We start from the raw sequence: 20778 nt of genomic DNA on the forward strand, positions 1-20778 counted from the left end.
TAGTGTGTTTGCTAGGTTTTGGCGCACAATATCGGTGATATGGTGTATGTGGGCAATACTGGGCTCATGAAGAGGGAGAGGGTGTGGTTGGAAGGAGTTACGCCAGTGTGTCTGGAAGGTGTTGGTGACCTGGTCTGGGTTGGTGACTCGATCACCGTTCACTAGGAGGTACTCGAATCTTTCCCGCTGGCTTCCCTTCAGCTTGTGCACCATGTGCCAGAACTGCGTAGGGTTTCTACAGCGAGCTCCGTCCATACGGGAGACTAGAGCCCTCCAGTGAGCGCTGTGATCATCCTGTAGGCTATTTAGTATGTGTGTGCGAAGGGTGCATAGGTCTCTGTAGATGGGAATGTTGTTGTTATAAAGATTCATGAATAATGATCCTCTCGCCACCACGTAGTGTGTGTGTGTGTGTGTGTGTGTGTATGTTTGTGTGTGTGTGTGTGTGTGTGTGTGTGTGTGTGTGTGTGTGTGTGTGTGTGTGTGTGTGTGTAACTTTCTTAAAAAGTACTCGTACAAATTAACGAAAAGAGAGAGAGAGAGAGAGAGAAGGAGAAAGAGAGAGAGAGAGAGAGAGAGAGAGAGAGAGAGAGAGAGAGAGAGAGAGAGAGAGAGAGAGAGAGAGAGAGAGAGAGAGAGAGAGAGTGTGTGATGGTGCCATTTTTTTCTCAAGATTACTAATAATAGTGTGCATCCTCTTCATAGCACCTTAGTGAATAAATTTCGGGTGGCTCATTGAACACTGGGCTTATGATTTTGTGTACAAGGGAAGTACTTCGTGATAAGTTCGCTAAGGGAAGTACTTTGTGATGAATTTGGAGTTACTATTACTTCTGATGCATTTTATTTATTTATTAATTACTTATTTGTTTGTTTGTTTTTTTTTTGTTTGTTTTTTTTTTACTTCAGTTATATCTCAGTTCGCATACTTTATCTGGGATATGATGGATTCCATTATTTTTCTTTAATGGCTTTTCATGAATCCTCATAACGACAACAACAACAACTATAACAAAAAACAACAATAATAACAACAACAATAAAAATAACAACACCATCACCAGGAGCAGTAATAATAATTATGAAAATAATAATGATAATAATAATAATAGTAATGATAATAATAATAATAATAATAATAATAATAATAATAATAATAATAATAATAATAATAATATTATTATTATTATTATTATTATTATTATTATTATTATTATTATTATTATTATTATTATTACCAATAAGATAATAATGATAACAATAATAATTAATTATTATTGTAGGCACATGCCGAAACGCTAATTGTTCCCAGTGAGGTCTAAAACACTGTATCAGAGAGTGCGGTGAACTTATCATTAGACCCAGCTGTGACCTCACTGAACGTTTCCCTTTGTGTCTCACGACACAAGGGGACAGTCACAGCTTGCCCTCTAAAGACAACTCTCTCCCTCCACACAAAACTACAACCACCTAATAACACACACCCTTCACTCAAAAATTCAAAATAATCATGGCGACTCCTACACCAGCCTCGGAGTCCCCATCTGGGGAGGGAACCACAAATGTCCCCAGGTCAGACTGCTCTTCACAAACCCCTCAATTTTTTTCTTCATTAACTTCTGCAACATTCGCAGTCTTAAATCTAATTTTCAATCTGTAGAACACCTCCTCTCCTCTTTTAAACCTCATCTTCTTTTCCTCACTGAAACACAAGTGTCTGAGACAACTGACAGTAGCCCCTTTTCTGTTCCCTCCTACTTTTTCTATCCTCATTTTCAATCTATAGCTGGATGTTGCACTTATGTGCGCAATGACTTAACCTGCTCTCGTGCCCACGCTCTTGAATTTTCAGAGTTTTCCACCATCCGTCTACGACTACAGAATCATTCTCAAACTAAATTTATCTGTGCTGTATACCTCTCACCTAACTCCTCTGACTACAAGAAATTCTTTGACTACTTAACTTCCAAAGTGGAGCACATTCTGACTCTCTTCCCTTTTGCAGAGATCTCCATTCTGGGAGACTTCAATGTTCACCACCAGCTTTGGGTTTCCTCTCCCTTCACTGACCATCCTGGTGAATTAACCTTCAACTTTGCTATCCTTCACGACCTAGAGCAACTGGTGCAACACCCTATTCGTATTCCTGACCGTCTTGGAGATACGCCCAACATTCTTGACCTTTTCCTGACCTCTAATCCTTCTGATTATGCTGCCATCCTCTCTTCTCTGTTGAACTCCTCCATTCACATGTGTGCCGAGCGTATAACAGAGGTGATAGTGTCTGGCATGGAGGCGTACATTCCTCACCCTTCTTCTCGACCTAAACCTTCCAAATCTTGGTTTAACACAGCTTGTTCTCGTTCTATACATGATAGAGAGGTGGCCCACAAAAGGTACTTAAGCCTCCCATCACCAGAATCTCACGTACTTTATATTTCTGCCCGGAACCATGCCAAGTCTGTTCTCTAAATAGCCAAAAACTCCTTCATTAATAGAAAGTGTCAAGATCTTTCAAGATCTAATTCCCCTCGTGACTTTTGGCATCTAGCCAAAAATATCTCCAATAACTTTGCTTCTTCTTTTTTCCCCTCCTTTATTTCAACCAGATGGCTACACTGCTATCACATCTATCTCTAAAGCTGAACTCTTCTCTCAAACCTTTGCTAAAAACTCTACCTTGGACGATTCAGGGCTTGTTCCTCCTTCTCCTCCAGCCTCTGACTACTTAATGCTACCTATTAAAATTCTTTGTAATGATGTTTTCCATGCCCTCGCTGGCCTAAACCCTCGGAAGGCTTATGGACCTGATGGGGTCCCTCCTATTGTTCTCCGAAACTGTTCCTCCGTGCTTGCACCTTCCCTAATCAAACTCTTTCAACTCTTTCTATCAACATCTACCTTTCCTTCTTGTTGGAAGTTTGCCTACATTCAGCCTGTTCTTAAAAAGGGTGACTGTTCTAATCCCTTAAACTACCATCCTATTGCTTTAATTTCCTGCCTATCTAAAGTTTTTTAATCTATCCTCAATGGGAAGATTCTTATACAGCTATCACTTCACAACCTTCTATCTGATCGCCAGTGTGGGTTCCGTCAAGGCCGCTCTACTGGTGATCTGGTTTTCCTTACTGAGACTTGGTCATCCTCTTTTTCAGATTTTCGTGAAACTTTTGCTGTTGCCTTAGACATATGAAAAGCTTTTGATAGAGTCTGGCATAAAGCTTTGATTTCCTAACTATCCTCCTACGGCTTCTATCCTTCTCTCTGTAACTTCATTTCGTTTCCTTTCTGACTCTTCTATTGCTGCTGTGGTAGACGGTCACTGTTCTTCTCCTAAATCTATTAACAGTGGTGTTCCTCAGGGTTCTGTCCTGTCACCTACTCTCTTCTTATTATTCGTCAATGACTTTCTAAACCAGACTTCTTGTCCTATCCACTTCTACACTGATGTCATCTGATGTGATGATACACTTCTATCCTTCACTTTTCCACGTCTTTTCATAGACGTCCAACACTTCAGGAAGTAAACATTCCACGCAGGGAAGCCACAGAACATCTGACTTCTGTGACTTCTGATCTTTCTAAAACTTCTGATTGGGGCAGAGCAAATTTGGTTTTGTTCAATGCCTCAAAAACTCAATTCCTCCATCTATCAACTCGACACAACTTTCCAGAAAACTATCCTCTCTTCAGTGACACTCAAACTGTTCCCCTCTTCTACACTGAACATCCACGGTTGGTCTTTTACTTATAATCTGAACTGGAAACTTCACATATCTCTAGTTTAAGCAGCTTCTGGGTGTTCTGAGTTGTCTCCGGCCAGTTTTTCTCATCCCCCCCCCCCCCCACCAGCTGCTAACTCTGTACAAGGGCCTTATCCGTCCATGTATGAAGTATGTTTCACATGTCTGGGGGAGGTTCCACTCATACCGCTCTTCTAGACAGAGTGGAATCAAAAGCTTTTCATCTCCCCAACTCCTCTCCTCTAACTGACTGTCTGCAGCCTCTCTCTCTCACCGCCGCAATGTTGCATCTCTAGCTGTCTTCTACCGCTATTTTCATGGTAACTACTCTTCTGATCTTGCTAACTACATGCCTCCCCTCCTCCTGCGGCTTCGCTGCACAAGACTTTCTTCTTTCTCTCACTCCTATTCTGTCCACCTCTCTAACGCAAGAGTTAACCAATATTCTCAATCATTCATCCCTTTCTCTGGTAAACTCTGGAACTCCCTGCCTGCTTCTGTATTTCCACCTTCCTATGACATGAATTCCTTCAAGAAGGAGGTTTCAAGACACTTATTCATAAATTTTTGACCACTGCTTTGACCCTTTTCTGAGAGTGGCATCTCAGTGGGCTTTTTATTTATTTTTTATTGGATTTTTGTTGCCCTTGGGCAGTGTCCTTCCTACATAATAATAATAATTAATATTTAATTATTAATAAATAATTAATAATTAATTAATCAATAATAATAATTAATAATAATAATAATAATAATAATAATAATAATAATAATAATAATAATAATAATAATGAAAATTATGTAGTAGTAGTAGTAGTAGTAGTAGTAGTAGCAGTAGTAGTAGTAGTAGTAGTAGTAGTAGTAGTAGTAGTAGTAGTAGTAGTACAGTAATAATAATGTTTTGCTTTTTTTTTTTAAATCCTCAGAACCTTTTGGAGTTGCTTCTGTGGCAACATGGCATGCACGTGGCCAGACTTGTAGAAGAGGAACACACCTCAGGGAGCACACTGAAGTTGATATACATCACTCTTTTGGAAATGAAGGAGCTTATGAATGCAAAAGAAAATCGTTCCCAAACAGAAAACGTCGTTAATTATACCGGTATGTAACAGTTGCATATATTCAGCCGCACTTTCATCATTCCTTTTGCAGAATTCAGTGATTATGTGTTTGGAGAACAGTGTTATCAGAATTGAAGCCTTTAATTACGGGAAACAATCCTCGCCCACTCCTCTTCTGTAGTTTCATATATCACGTTCATTTCCATCCAAATCATGTATTTACATTCCACCTAGATTTAGCCAATATTGACTTTGTTGTTTTCCTTAAGATTGTAGGAAATACTCATAAAACGAAGCTTGCATCGGCTGCTCATCATGGCCAATTAAAAGCTTTCCTTATTTCCCGTGTTGAGATTACTGGGAGAGTATATGTAGTACCTACCAACTTAATTATTTCTAGCATTCAGGTATCAATTATCTCAGGCACCGTGATTCTGCTCGTAATTGTAGTAGACTTGATTGAGCGTCTCCCTCCTCTTGGTCCTTCGGATAGTTCTTGTTGTCGTGGCAGTTGTAAGGGTGACGGAATCACATTTTGTTGTGTTTCTGCAGTAAGTATATTTGACAGCGAGAACAGAATGACCTCAGATTGCCGACTCCCTCTCCGACTGACCATTCCTCCTCCTCAAAGGATGTTCCAAAGAGTAGTGTCTCGGAGAGACAACTAGCTTGATCCCATGGCCCTTTAGCCAAAAGAGCCGGAGCATTGCTGTCCAGTCTCCATCACCTCCATATTGCTCAGACAAAAAAATAAATAAATAAATAAATAAAATAAATAAATAAATAAAACAATAATAATAATAATAATAATAATAATAATAATAATAATAATAATAATAATAATAATAATAATAATAATAATAATAATAGTAATAAAATAAAAAAATAAATGAAATAAAACGACTTCAAGAAGGCTTTTAACTTGATGAGGCACTATCTCTGAAGTTTTTTCACTCCCACTCATCGAGCTAAAAAGTTATCTATACCAAGAGTCATGTACATATATATTAGAGGAAACTTTTAACATCAAGGGAGTTTTCCATGGGGGACTATATCCCCCTATCTGTTCAATGTCACACTAGATTGGGCACTCCAAATTACCAGGAGACGTTGGGGCCCATCCTGCTGCCATCTGCCCCCCCTAAACTATATCGTCTGAAAAAAAAAAAAAAAAAAACATAGTCTCCAATATTTCGTTCCTCTAGCCTCTCTAGTCAGTATTTCCCGGACATTACCCCGTCACATCATATATTTACTTTTATTATCATATATATATATATATATAGAGAGAGAGAGAGAGAGAGAGAGAGAGAGAGAGAGAGAGAGAGAGAGAGAGAGAGAGAGAGAGAGAGAGAGAGAGAGAGAGAGAGAGAGAGAGAGAGAGAGAGAGAGAGAGAGAGAGAGAGAGAGAGAGAGAGAGAGAGAGAGAGAGAGAGAGAGAGAGAGAGAGAGAGAGAGAGAGAGAGGAGAGAGAGAGAGAGAGGATAAAGAAGTTCACGCAGGATAGCTGATGGGGCAAGGTTCTATTCACCATTAGGATTGGTTTAATATGGGTCACATGTCATTCATAATCAAAGTTATCAAAAAAAAAATAGAGAGAGAGAGAGAGAGAGAGAGAGAGAGAGAGAGAGAGAGAGAGAGAGAGAGAGAGAGAGAGAGAGAGAGAGAGAGAGAGAGAGAGAGAGAGAGAGAGAGGATAAAGAAGTTCACGCAGGCTAGCTGATGGGGCAAGGTTCTATTCACCATTAGGATTGGTTTAATATGGGTCACATGTCATTCATCATCAAAGTTATAAAAAAAAATATATATATATATATATATATATATATATATATATATATATATATATATATATATATATATATATATATATATATATATATATATATATATATATATATATATATATATATATATATATATATATATATATATATATATTTTTTTTTTTTTTTTTTTTTTTTTTTTTTTTTTTTTTTTTTTATAACATTGATGATGAATGACATGTGACCCATATTCAACCAATCCTAATGGTGAATAGAACCTTGTCCCATCAGCTAGCCTGCGTGAACTTCCTTATCCTCCTCTCTTGCTGAGTCTCAGACACTGAGCACTTGTCACTGAACACTATCACGTTTGGTATCAGTCCAAAATTTACGATGGGCTGATTTTGTTCTAATACATGCTAAAGTTTGAGCAGTGGAAAGGCGCATTTTGCCCGCTCTGGCACTCAACTGATGGAAGGAAACTGCTTATGGCTCTTAGAATATACTAGTCTTGTCTGGAAAGACACTATGCAAATCTGCAATAATTACCAAAATAAGTCTAACTGTACATGCCTTTTCCGTTTGAAGTAGTTATTATGCCACAAAAGGCTTTACAACATACAAACTAACTAACGATATAAGGGAAGTGAAGTGGTTGATGGCATCTCTTGCTTACGCATATCGACATTGTTCTTCCATCTTGAAAAATGAGTTTCTCTGTATGAAATGCCGATTGACTGATTGATTAAAAAAGAAAAAAAAAAAAAGGAACTCACCGAAACATCGTGGTCATATGGCACAGCGGAGACAAAGAGGGAGGAAAGAAAAGCAGGGAAATGGGGAACGAAACGCGACATCATTCTTTCACTGGCAGTCTGCGTCCACCAGCGACAAAAGGGTTCACGGTTCACGGAGCCGACGGGCACCAAACCCTCCAATGACAGGCGAGCCATCAATAAGAAAAGTGGCACCGTCAACCACGTTTCAAACCCTGCTACCACGACAAGGTGACTCCTCACGACGGGTGTGTGAAATACCGAAAGCAAGTTTAAATAATTGAATAATAATACAATAATACATAATATAATAATACATTAACACTATAATAATACAATGCTTGTATGTTCCTTAGATGCCTAATACAGACAACAAATGCGTGAAAACACACACACACACACACACAAAAAAAAAAAAAAAGAAAGAAAGAAAGAAAGAAAACAAAAAAAAGCGATTGCTACAGGGTATTACGTCTCGTATATGCCAAAACAATTAGGCTCCGCAATACTAATCCTCCCGGATGTTGAATTTTCTTGAAATATAGATCTAATATATAACACTATGTAACACGATTTTTGTCTTTGACAAGCAGGTGTCTTTTCAATGTAAAACAATAGAAAATATCTATTATTCATGTCAAACTTTGCTATTGTGGCTTTTATAATGATTTTGCCCCAAAATTGATAAATTTCACCATTTTCAACATTTTTTGGACAGAAAAATCAAATGAAAAAAATAATTTTAAAACTTCTGAAATTAATTTTAAGGATTAAAAATTAAGTTTTTCTTGATTTGCGTTAATACAACAAATCACTTTCACGTATGAGCACCCAACTGTAGTCTCCCATCTTGTTTTCATTGAAGGATCCCTGACATCTCTGTTCAAAGTTCATTATATCTTGGTGGAAGCGCTTCCTCTGAATATGCTCCCATATCCTCCTTGAAGTTGTCGAGGTGAACATCTAGGATAAGGACCTTCAAGAACATTTTGCAACCCATCTCATCATATCATTTCACTAAAGCTTCACCCAGTTCCACAAAGTTATCAGCCTTGTTGTAGCCAAGAAAGTCCTGTACTACAGCAATGAAACACTCCAAACCTTTTTTTTCTCTTTTTCTGTGAGCTTCTGTAGAAGTTCTGAGCACTCCATCATTTTCTTTACTTGTGGTCCAATGAAGATACCAGCTTTCCTCTTTGCTTCTGAAAGCTTAGGAAAGAAGTCTTGAAGATATATGAAGGCAGCGGACTCCTTGTCAAGAGCTGTAACAAACTGTTTCATGAGACCCAGTTTGATGTGTAGTGGATGAATTTATACACATTTGAATGTGAAGTGTTGATGAATTGACCACATATATATCAGAATGCATCCGGAGAATGATTGCAGCCTCTTGATGCAATTTCACCTCTTGCAATGTGTCTTCTCAGGCAACCAAAGCAGAACTGATTGGTGGTCTGACGTCCTTACGTTTATATTGTCAAGAAGTACTCTAGAATGTTCTTATTCTTTCTAAAATGTATTCCAGAATGTTCTCAATCTTTGTAGAATATTCTTAAACCTACTTTTGAATATTCTGAATCATTCTAGAAAATTCTTGTAGATTCTAGAAAATTCTTGATACTTCTACATATTTCTAGTGTATTCTAGAAAGTTCTAGAATATTCTGGAAAAGGTTACATTGAATAGAATGTTCTGAAATGTTCTAGAAGCTTCCAAAAATGTCTGATACAAAATTTGATATGATTTGAGAAGATTTCTGAAATGTAAGCAAATTCTTCTAAATATGAGAAATTTCTTGCTAGATCTTGTCGGTTCAAGAATGATATTATTAAAATATAAAAAAAATATTTAGAACACTTTATATTCTTTCTTTCATTGTTTTGACTTATTTGCAACATTTAAAAAGCAATTAGATAAGCAATTGAGATTTTGCAAAGGTCTTTACCTGACATGAAAACCGATAGTAACCCATACAATAATGAAATAAGGCATAAATGTAAATTCATTGTTCTAACCACAAAAACAAAGTTTTTGGATCAAAATAACTTTTTTTTTCTATTTTGTTTGATGAAAGTAACTGGAAAATTATGGTTTGGGACAAGGACAAGACAAAAGTGAAATTTTGTTACTTAGTGGTAATATAAAGATTGCAAATATGTATGCATGTACACAAATATGTATAGAATATCAATTACAAGCTTAAAATTATCTCATACATACACCTATAAGACATGTACAGAGGCATATAGTAAATGTCGCTTGTATTGGTATCTATGACTTGACCACTGAGGACGGCGGTGCTTAGCATCGGATTGGATGGTTTCTCAATACCTTTGTGAGGAAATCTTAACCTTCATCCTATGGCAAGGAAAATCATTTCGGGACCCGAAGGATCAAGGGATACAGTTATCAGTCATATGTCAGGCAGCACTACATTTGAATCACGTGCACCACGCAAACTGTGTGTTTTTTTTTTTTTTTTTTTATGTAGGAAGGATACTGTCCAAGGGCAACAAAAATCCAGTAGAAAAAAAAAAGCCAAATGAGATCCCAGTCCCATAAAAGACTCCAAGGCGGTAGTTAAAATTTAAAGGATAAGTGTGTTGAAACCTCCCTCTTGAAGGAATTCAAGTCATAGGAAGGTGGAAATATAGAAGCAGGCAGGGAGTTCCAGACTTTACCAGAGGAAGGGATGAATGAGTGAGAATACTGGTTAACTCTTGCATTAGAGAGGTGCACAGAATATGGGTGAGAGAAAGAAGAAAGTCTTGTGCAGCGAGGTTGCGGGAGGAGGGGAGACATGCAGTTAGCGAGATCAGAAGAGCAGCTAACATGAAAATAGCGGTAGAAGACACCTAGAGATGCAACGTTGCGGCGATGAGAGAGAGGCTGAAGACAGTCAGTTAGAGGAGAGGAGTTGATGACACGAAAAGCTCTTCATTCTACCCTGTCTAGAAGAGCGGCATGAGTGGAACCCACCTAAGACATGCAAAGCATACTCCATATATGGACGTAAAAGGCCCTTGTACAGAGTTAGCAGCTAAGGGGCTGAGAATAACTAGCGGAAACGTCTCAAAACACCTGACTTCATAGAAGCTGTTTTAGTTAGGGATGAGAAGTGAAATTTCCAGTTCAGATTATAAGTAAAGGACAGACCGAGGATGTTCAGTGTAGAAGAGGGGGACAGTTGAGTGTCATTGAAGAAAAGGGGATAGTTGTCTGGAAGGTTGTGTCGAGTTGATTGATGGAGGAATTTAGTTTCTGAGCTATTAAACAATACCAAGTTTGCTCTGCCCCAATCAGAAATTTTAGAAAGATCAGAAGTCAGGTGTTCTGTGGCTTCCCTGCGTGAAACGTTTACTTCCAGAAGGGTTGGACGTCTATGAAAAGACGTTGAAAAGTGCAGGGTGGTATCATCAGCGTAGGTCTGGATAGGACAATAAGTTTCGTTTAGAAGGTCATTGATGAATAATAAGAATAGAGTGGGTGACAGGACAGAACCCTGGGGAACACCACTGTTAATAGATTTAGGAGAAGAACAGTGACCATCTACCACAGCAGCAATACAACGGTCAGAAAGGAAACTTGAGATGAAGTTACAGACAAAAGGATAGAAGCCGTAGGAGGGTATTTTGGAAATCAAAGTTTTGTGCCAGACTCTATAAAAGCTTTTGATATGTCCAAGGTAACAGCAAAAGTTTCACCAAAATCTCTAAAAGAGGATGACCAACACTCAGTAAGGAAAGCCAGAACATCACCAATAGAGCGGCCTTGATGGAACCCATACTGGCGATCAGATAGAAGGTTGTGAAGTGATAGATGTTTAAGAATCTTCCTTTTGAGGATAGATTCAAAACTTTAGACAGGCAGAAAATTAAAATAATAGGACGGTAGTTTGAGGGATTAGAATGGTCACCTTTTTAGAAACAGATTGAATGTAGGCAAACTTCCAGCAAGAAGGAAAGGTAGACGTTGACAGACAGAGCTGAAAAAGCTTAACTAGTGAAGGTGCAAGCACGGGGGCACAGTTTCGGAGTACAATAGGAGGGACTCCATCAAGTCCATAAGCCTTCCGATTGTTTAGGCCAGCGAGGGCATGGAAAACATCATTACAAAGAATTAATAGGTAGCATTTAGTAGTCAGCGGATGGAGGAGAGGGAGGAACAAGCCCTGAATCGTCCAAGGTAGAGTTTTTAGCAAAGGTTTGAGCGATGAGTTCAGCTTTACAGATAGATGTGATAGCAGTGGTGCCATCTGGTTGAAATAAAGGAGGGAAAAAAGAAGAAGCAAAGTTACTGGAGATATTTTTGGCTAGATGCCAAAAGTCACGAGGGGAATTAGATCTTGAAAGATTTTGACACTTTCTGTTAATGAAAGAATTTTAGGCTAGTTGGAGAACAGACTTGGCATGACTCCGGGAAGAAATATAAAGTGCATGAGATTCTGGTGATGGAAGGCTTAAGTACTTTTTGTGGGCCACCTCTCTATCATGTATAGAACGAGAACAAGCTGTGTTGAAGCATGGTTTGGAAGGTTTAGGTCGAGAAAAAGAGTGAGGAATGTACGCCTCCATACCAAACACTATTACCTCTGTTATGCGCTCAGCACACAAAGACGGGTCCCTGACACAGAAGCAGTAATCATTCCAAGGAAAATCAGCAAAATATCTCCTCAGGTCACCCCAACTAGTAGAGGCAAAACGCCAGAGACACCTTCGCCTAGGGGATCCTAAGGAGGGATTGGAGCGATAGGACAAGATACAGATATGAGACTGTGGTCGGAAGAGCCCAACGGAGAAGAGAGGGTGACAGCATAAGCAGAAGGATTAGAGGTCAGGAAAAGGTCAAGAATGTTGGGCGTATCTCCAAGACGGTCAGGAATGCGAGTAGGGTGCTGCACCAATCGCTCTAGGTCATGGAGGATAGCAAAGTTGAAGGCTAGTTCATCAGGATGGTCAGTGAAGGGAGAGGAAAGCCAAAGCTGGTGGTGAACATTGAAGTCTCCAAGAATGAAGATCTCTGCAAAAGGGAAGAAAGTCAGAATGTGCTCCACTTTGGAAATTAAGTAGTCAAAGAATTTCTTATAGTCAGAGGAGTTAAGTGAGAGATATACAACTCAAATAAATTTAGTTCGAGAGCGACTCTGTAGTTGTAGCCAGATGGTGGAAAACTTGGAAGATTCAAGAGCATGGGCAATGAGAGCAGGTTAAATCGTTGCGCACATGAACATAACATCCAGTTTTGGATGGAAAATGAGGATAGAGAAAGTAGGAGGGAACAGAAAAGGGGCTACTGTCAGTTGCCTCAGACACCTGAGTTTCAATGAAGAAAAGAAGATGAGGTTTAGAAGAGGAGAGGTGGTATTCTACAGATTGAAAACTAGATTTTAGACCACGAATGTTGCAGAAGTTAATGAAGAAAAAGTTGAGGTGGGTATCAAGACACTTAGGTTCGTCGTCAGAAGGGCAGTCCGACCTGGGGACATTTGTGGTCGGAGTCCCCAGGACTCCGAGGCTTGTGTAGGAGTCGCCAAGAATTTTGAAATTTTGAGTGAAGGGTGTGTGTGTTATTAGATGGTTGTAGTATTGTGTGGAGGAAGAGAGTTGTCTTTAGAGGGTCTTATTTACTGAACTGTAATATGTGTTGCTCCAATAGGGTCCACTCGGATCCTATGTCATATCAGTAAAGCATTCAGCTATACAGTTTTTGACTGTGGAACACTAGATGTTGGTCCCATATAAACGACGGTAGTGACGACACTTCTGTTAGGCTGTGGACTCGTGAAGTGAGGCAGCCCACACTTTCAGGTGTTACCAAACTGTTGATGATGTGGCTCAGTCTCGCATCTGAAGTTTTCCACACGGGTATCTTGTAATCTCTCTCGATGATCTCTTCGTGACAGTTTCCTCATAGACTGTGGATTGCCGTTCCATTATTATTATTATTATTATTATTATTATTATTATTATTATTATTATTATTATTATTGTTATTATTATTATTATTATTATTATTATTATTATTATTATTATTATTATTATTAATATTATTATTATTATGAAGATCAAGATCAGAGTTAAAGTATACACCTTACAACGCCAGGCCTAAAAACACTTTACACTAAAAACATTTACACATTTTCACAAAGTCCTCTACACCTCCTCCTCCCTTCTTCTACACTTTCCTCCTCTTCTTCCTCCGCTTCTACGCTTGGTATCATATTTACACATTTCGAAAAGTCTTCTACACCTTCGCCTTCCGTCTTCCTCCAACACTTCCTCCTCCTCCTCCTCCTCCTCCTCTTCCTCCTCCTCCTCCTCCTCTTCTTCTTTTTCTTCTTCTTCTTTCTCATGTTTCTCTTCCTCTTAAATGTACATATTAAAAGCTGTAGTAAATAATTTATTATACCGTGATATATCGATGGGTCCGTAGAGGGTAGGAGATCTGTGAATGAGAGAAAAGTGTATCGGTGGCCGATTCGGACAAAAAAAAAAATCGAGAGAGAGAGAGAGAGAGAGAGAGAGAGAGAGAGAGAGAGAGAGAGAGAGAGGAGAGAGAGAGAGAGAGAGAGAGAGAGAGAGAGAGAGAGAGAGAGAGAGAGAAAGAGAGAGAGAGAGAGAGAGAGAGAGAGAGAGAGAGAGAGAGAGAGAGAGAGAGAGAGAGAGAGAGAGAGAGAGAGAGAGAGAGAGAGAGAGAGAGAGAGAGAGAGAGAACTGTTGTACATGGCCATGCTAGTCCTACCCACAGTGTTGGTGGATTTTCCCAGACAGGAGGCATGCCTGAGGAGATGAGATTTAACTGGAAGCTGAGGAAAGGAGACTGAAGGCGCTGGTGGGTAGGGAAGCCAAGAGTTTTGAGGCCGAGGAGAAGGCGATAATGTATGAGCGAGAGATGAAGAGATTTGAGGCAGAGAGACAGTGAGAGAGAGAGAGAGGAGACTGAGAAGGATAGAATATTTGAATAGGAGAAGACCTGGATAGAGATTAATCCAACTCATGTTAATCGAAGAGGAGGAGTGAAAGAAGATACAGTTGAAAACCAGTTGGCTAAAAGTTTAAAGGTATTTTTTTTATTTATTTAGGAAAGGCACCACCCAAGGGAAACATAATTGTGATAAATAGATAAAAGGCCCACTAAGGTGCCGGTCCCCGAACAGAGTCCAAAGCAGTCACGAAAAATTAAAAGATGAGTTCTTTCAACACGGATGTTTGAAGATATTTAAGTCGTAGGAAGGAGGAAATAGAAAAGCAGGAATGGAATTCCAGAGTTTACCAGAGAAAGGGATGACTGATTGAAAATACTTGTTAACTCTTGCATTAGATAGGTGGACAGAACAGGTGTGAGAGAGAAGAAAAAAAAAAGTTTTGTGCAGAGAGGTTGCAGGAGGATGGGAGGTATACAGTTAGCAAGATCCGAAGAACAATTAGCATGAAAATAGCAGTAGAAGACAGCAAGAGATGCACCATTGTGGCGATAAGAGAACGGTTGAAAAGAGTCAGTTATAAAAGAGGAGTTAATAAGACGAAAAGCTTTTCATTCCATCTTGTAAGGAGGATGCAGTAGCCACCTGCCGAAACGACAATTATTCTCAGTGAATCATCGATAACCCACCTGTGACCTTACTGTATGTTATCCTTTGCGTCTTACAACACAAGTGGGTAGTCACAACCTGCCCATTAAAGGTAACCCTCTTCATTCATACAAAATTATATGTATCTAATTACACACCCTTCTCTCAAAATTATAAATGAAATATGGCAAGTCTTGTACCACCCTCTGAGTCTTCATCAGGGGAGGGGACCACAAATTGTCCCCAGGTCGGACTTCCTTTCTGGCATAGAACCTAAGTGTCTTGACACCCCCCTTAACTTTTTCTTCATTAACTTCTGCAACATTAGTGGACTTGGATCCAATTTTCAATCTGTAGAACACCACCTCTTATCTACTAAACCTTATCTTCTTTTTCTCATCGAAACACAGGTGTCTGATGCCTCTTTTCTGTTTCCTATGTGCGCAATGACTTCGCCTGCTCTCCTGCTCCCGCTCTTGAATCTTCCAAATTTTCCACCACCTGGCTACAGCTAAGAAGTCACTCTCAAACTAAATTTATCCATGTTGTATACCTCTCACCTAACTCCTGAATAATGAGAAAAAAAAAAAAAACTCTGACTACTAAAATTCCAAAGTGAGCATATGTTGATTCTGTTCCTATTTGCAGAGATCTCTATTCTTGGAGACTTAATTATTCACCACCAGCTTTGGCTTTCCTCTCCCTTCACTAACCACCCTGGTGAACTTGCTTGTAATTTTGCTATCTTCCACGTCCTAGAGCATCTGGTGCAACACCCTACTCCTATTCCTGACCGTCTAGGAGATACGGCCAACATATTTGATCTTTTCCTAACTTCTAATCCTTCCGCTTATGCTATCTCTCTATCTTCTCCGTTGGGTTCCTCTCAATCACAACCTCATATCTGTATCCTGTCCTATCGCTCCAATTTCACTTAATCATCGCCCAAAGTGGAGATGCTTCTGGCGGTTTGCTTCTGTTTACTGGGGGTTCTTGAGGAGGTATTATTCTGATTTTATTTGGAATGACTATTAGTTTCGTGTTAGAGACCCGTCTCTGAGTTCTAAGAGCATAACAGAGGTGACAGTATCTGGCATGGAGGCGTACATTCCTCATTTTTCTCTCAACTTAAACCTTTAAAACCTTGTTTTAACCAAACCTGTTCTCGTGCTATAAATTATAGAGAGACAGCCCACAAAATGTATTAAAGCCTTCATCAGCAATATCTCATGCTCTTTATATTTCTGCCTGGAATCATGCCAAGTCTTTTGTCTATCCAGCCAAAAACTCCTTCATTAAAATAAAGTGTCAAAATTTTCAAAATTCATCTCCGCTTGTGATTTCTAGCACCTACTGAAAAATATATACAGTAACTTTACTTCTTCGCCTTTTTCTCCTTTATCTAAAACCTGATGGCACCATTGCCATCTCATGTATCTCTAAAGCTGAACTCTTCGCCCAAACATTTGCTAAAAATTCCACCTTCGTTGATTCAGGGCTTATTCCTCCCCTCCATCCTCCAAGTACTTTATGCTACCCAACAAGATTCTTCGCAGTGATTTTTCCATCCCCTTGCTGGCCTTAACTTTTGGAAGGCTTGTGGACCTGATGGGGTACCTCCTATTGTCCTCCAAAACTGTGCCTCCGTGCTTGCACCTTGCCTAGTGAAACTCTTCCAACTATGTCTATAAACATCTGTCTTTCCTTCTTGCTCGAAATTTTCATACATTCAGTCTGTTTCTTAAAAGGGCGACCGCTCTAATCCTTCAATCTACCGTCCTATCATTAATTTCCTGCCTCTCAAAAGTTTTGGAATCTATCCTCAACAGGAAGATTCTTAAACATCTATCATTTCGCAATTTGATCGCCGGTATGGGTTCCATCGAGATCGCTCTACTTGTGATCTGGCCTTCCTTACGAGTCTTGGTCATCTTTTACAGGGATTTTGATGAAACTTTTACTGTTGTCTCAGACATATTAAAAGTTTTTTTGATAGAGTTTGGCACAAAGCTTTGGTTTCCAAATTACTCTCCTATGGCTTCTCTCCTTCTTTTTGGAGCTTCATCTCAAGTTTCCTTCCTGACCATTGTATTGTTGCTGTGGCAGACAGTCACTGTTTTAGGCATCCTGAGGAGGGACTGGCTTGAAAGCGAAAGATACAGATGTGAGGTTGTGGTCGGAGCCCAACATAGAAGATAGGGTGACAGTATAAGCGAAATGATTAGAGGTTAGAAAAAGATCAAGATTGTTGGGCGTATCTCCAAGACGGTCAGGAATACGTGTAGGGTATTGAACCAGAATTTAATGAAAAGAAGGTGACAGAGAGGTTTAGTTTTGAGAAAAAGGCAGCTGAATTTGACTAGCCGAAGGAGCGTTGGGTTGGCCCATTTGCTAATATGTTGAAGGGCAATGCGTTAAAAATATATGACAGGATGTCAAAAGATGATCTACAGGATTATGAGGAGTTTAATGCTGACATCCTGAGAAACTATGTACTGCAGCCTGAGGCCTTATATTGGTTGCAGTTCCGTGGAGGGAAGAAAAGGCCTGGTGACTGTTACTTTAAGTGTGGTCGCTATCTCGAGGAGATTTTTGAAAAGTGAATGGCTAAAGAGCATGTAACTTCTTTCTGTGAACTAAAGAAACTCATGGTGATAGAGCATTTCGTCAATATGTCCGAGAAGGATATATTGTTACCGGTGCAGGAGAAAAGGTTTAAAACCTTTAAAAAAAGGTTTAAAAAAAGGAGGCAGCTACATGGATATGTTGTCCCACAGACCTATGCCTCATTGGATTAGTGGGATGTCTGGCAGGCCCAATTAAATAAAGCATGTCTTGAGGTGCGGCAGGCAATGGTTTGTTGGGAAGTCCATGTTATGGTAGTGGGGTTGGTAATAAGTCTCATAGAATAAGTTTCGTTAATAATAATAAGTCTCTGTTCCTGCTAATTGAGGGTGACTCCATGAGCAGTTCTAATTTGTCCGGCGTCCGTTGTGTCCTTATGTAGAGTATTAATAGGAGCAGGCTCCTGCCCTCTCCCTCTTTCTGCATAAGTCAGTGTATTGTGTGTTGTGTGTTGTGTGTGTGTCAAATGCTATTAATGTACAGACTCACTGCTGTGTTTGACCGGCATTAGAGGATTGTATAATAGTAACCAGGCTACAGCTGTCTACACTCTTCCTGAATTCCTTTCAATTCTAGCAGAGGTGGAAACATGTCTGCTGGAAGACTGTAAATGGCTGTTACCTGGCCAGTGTGTGTGTGTGTATAATATTTATGTTGGACAGTGGGTGGTTTTGTTATCGTGGGCGATTGTCAAACGAGGATATTACCTTCAAACTGGGGGTGTATTGTCTATACTGTCTGTGCTCTCTAGCACGTGTCCCATTAGTTCTTTCTAACTTGGAGGTTTAAGTTGGCATTTGTTATACTCCACGCTCTGCTGGTGGGTTAAAAAGAGTGGCGACCTATTCGAGGCTGCATAGTTCTTGGCGACCAGTGCCTGGATTCATTGTACTTGAGTCCTGCACCGAACTAGAAGGAGCTGGCACGATTTTAGTGGCAGCTGTGAAGGGGCTGTAACCTGATCATAACAATATATATCAGAGAGAGAGAGAGAGAGAGAGAGAGAGAGAGAGAGAGAGAGAGAGAGAGAGAGAGAGAGAGAGAGAGAGAGAGAGAGAGAGAGAGAGAGAGAGAGAGAGAGAACTTTTATTAATAGCCAGCAATTACAATGTGGGGGTATATGTATAAATGGTTCTACTCATATTATAATACATAACTGTAGTTAGCTTTTTTTAAAGCCAAGCCTTCCAGGGAAGTTATAGGAATTAATTAGCAAGGATGTGATCTGGAAGGTGGCAACAAGAATGACGATGTATTTCATATTTCGGTCTTACCAGGGTACATTGAGCTAATTGCAAATATAATAAATCTAGATATAATAACTAAGTACAGGTACAGGTACAATAAACATAATAAACATAAGTACACACATGATTTCATTACAAAATAGTTGTAGTTGTTAGATTTAAGCAAGGTCAGTTAGGGGAAATTATTATATCAGATAAGATTACTTATGTTATATTGTAATTTTTTTTTTCTTCTTTTCAAATGTATTGTTAGAAGATGGATCTTAACATTAATTAGCATAGTGCATACAGGTAGCTGCATTAATGACAAGTGACGATACAGATGTAATAAATACAGATACAGGTATAATAAGAAAAATAAACACAAGTATATACATAATTTCAATGCAGAGTTTTACTCTGCAAGGTTTAAGCAGATGTTACGACCACAAATCCCAGCCCCTTCACCAAGCTGCCGCCCCTGGATTAGCTTCCCTGAGCCACCTGCTACATGGACTCGTGCGGGGATAAAATATGGATGTACAGGGTCCCTTGTGACTCCTGCACCCTTTTCACCACAGTTGTAACTCCAGGTTACACTAAGCTGAGGTCGCCTGACTGTTTTACTAAACCATGAACAAGGGAAATACTCCAAACAACACTTAACGTCCACAGCTGGAGAAGAATTGACAGCCACGTCTAGGAAAAATAGTTAACATACAATAGCATGTATATGGTTGAGGTATAATATCCTGTTGGGCTTCCACCCTTTGTGACAAGACCTCCCACTGTCTAACAAAATGTTATAGCCTCAAGCTAAGTAATATCGTTTGCTGCCTCCTAGACCTTGTCATTACCTGAGGCCTTGTCATTACCTGAGGAGGTAGTAAACTTCACTACACAGTTAATTACTCAAGTTTTCTGTGGCTGAATGGCATCAGTCCACAATAGCATTTAAGATAAAACAGGGTTACTAACAAAAGACACAAGAAACTACTACGAAAGCGTGCCCACGAATACACAAGAGGGTCAGTCACCACTCAACTTGACTTATACACTCGCATTGCCGAGGAGTCACTTCCCTGGGTATAGTGCATGTAATACACAATTACCCTTACTGACAGACTACTATGGAGACTCCTACACTACATAAATAAGTCAGGGCGTAAGGCCGGTATTGACTCACTTATCCCCGTAAGACCCAGCTAACTATTATCTCACCTTAGTATCCTTCAAATATTAGAACACGTCTCAGTACGTCTGCTTCTTCCAACTGCCGGGTAGTGCGCCATAACACTCTCCCGCGCTGCTGCTAAGAGGGGGCGTATAAGGACAGAAGAGGGATAAAAGCGACACACACACATACAGAGACCCGCCCACACCCACTCCCCACGCGGTCGCTACTTGAATAAAACACTTTTGCTTTTAAAAATTCTTCTGTTAAAACAAAGGAGGCCAGATGAACACTGATCATTTCTTTGTCAAGGGCAAGTCTTCTGCTGTAAACTACATGAGACTCAAACTGACTGAACAAAGGGAAATAGGGAAAATTAATCAGGAAAGGACTCTCTGGGCACGGAAATTCTAATGATAAGTTAATGGCAGCGAACGGCAACTCTTAATCATACATCTAGCGTTCGTACTCTCTCTCTCTCTCTCTCTCTCTCTCTCTCTCTCTCTCTCTCTCTCTCTCTCTCTCTCTCTCTCTCTCTCTCTCTTTCTCTCTCTCTCTCTCTCTTGTTTATTATTATTCTTTCTCGTTCTTCACTTTATATTGCATTATATCACTGTACATTTCACGATGTAAGTTTAGAGATATTATTGCACATGGTGAAAAAATAAAATAAGTTAATAGATTGTTATGGTATGATTTGTAAGTTAATTTTTAAATGTGTTCATAGAGGGTGCATCCTGAATTTGAGAAGGAACATTTTTCCATACAAAATGGCCTAAGTAAGAAGATGAGTGCTGAAATTTTCTAAGTCAGTGAAAAGGAATGGTGACGTTATCA

At 39.5% G+C, this 20778-nt stretch overlaps 1 protein-coding gene across 1 annotated transcript in view; it reads left to right on the forward strand.

The window, feature by feature from the left end:
• LOC135094617 (perlucin-like protein) overlaps nucleotides 1-20778 on the forward strand; it is a 64565-nt gene that overhangs the window by 26932 nt on the left and 16855 nt on the right. The window contains exon 3 of the mRNA XM_063994866.1: nucleotides 4670-4844. Coding sequence (XP_063850936.1) covers nucleotides 4670-4844 — 175 coding nt within the window. The remainder of the gene's footprint in view (nucleotides 1-4669; nucleotides 4845-20778) is intronic.

The sequence above is a fragment of the Scylla paramamosain genome, chromosome 46 (assembly GCF_035594125.1).
Source record: "Scylla paramamosain isolate STU-SP2022 chromosome 46, ASM3559412v1, whole genome shotgun sequence".
Lineage (NCBI taxonomy): Eukaryota > Metazoa > Arthropoda > Malacostraca > Decapoda > Portunidae > Scylla > Scylla paramamosain.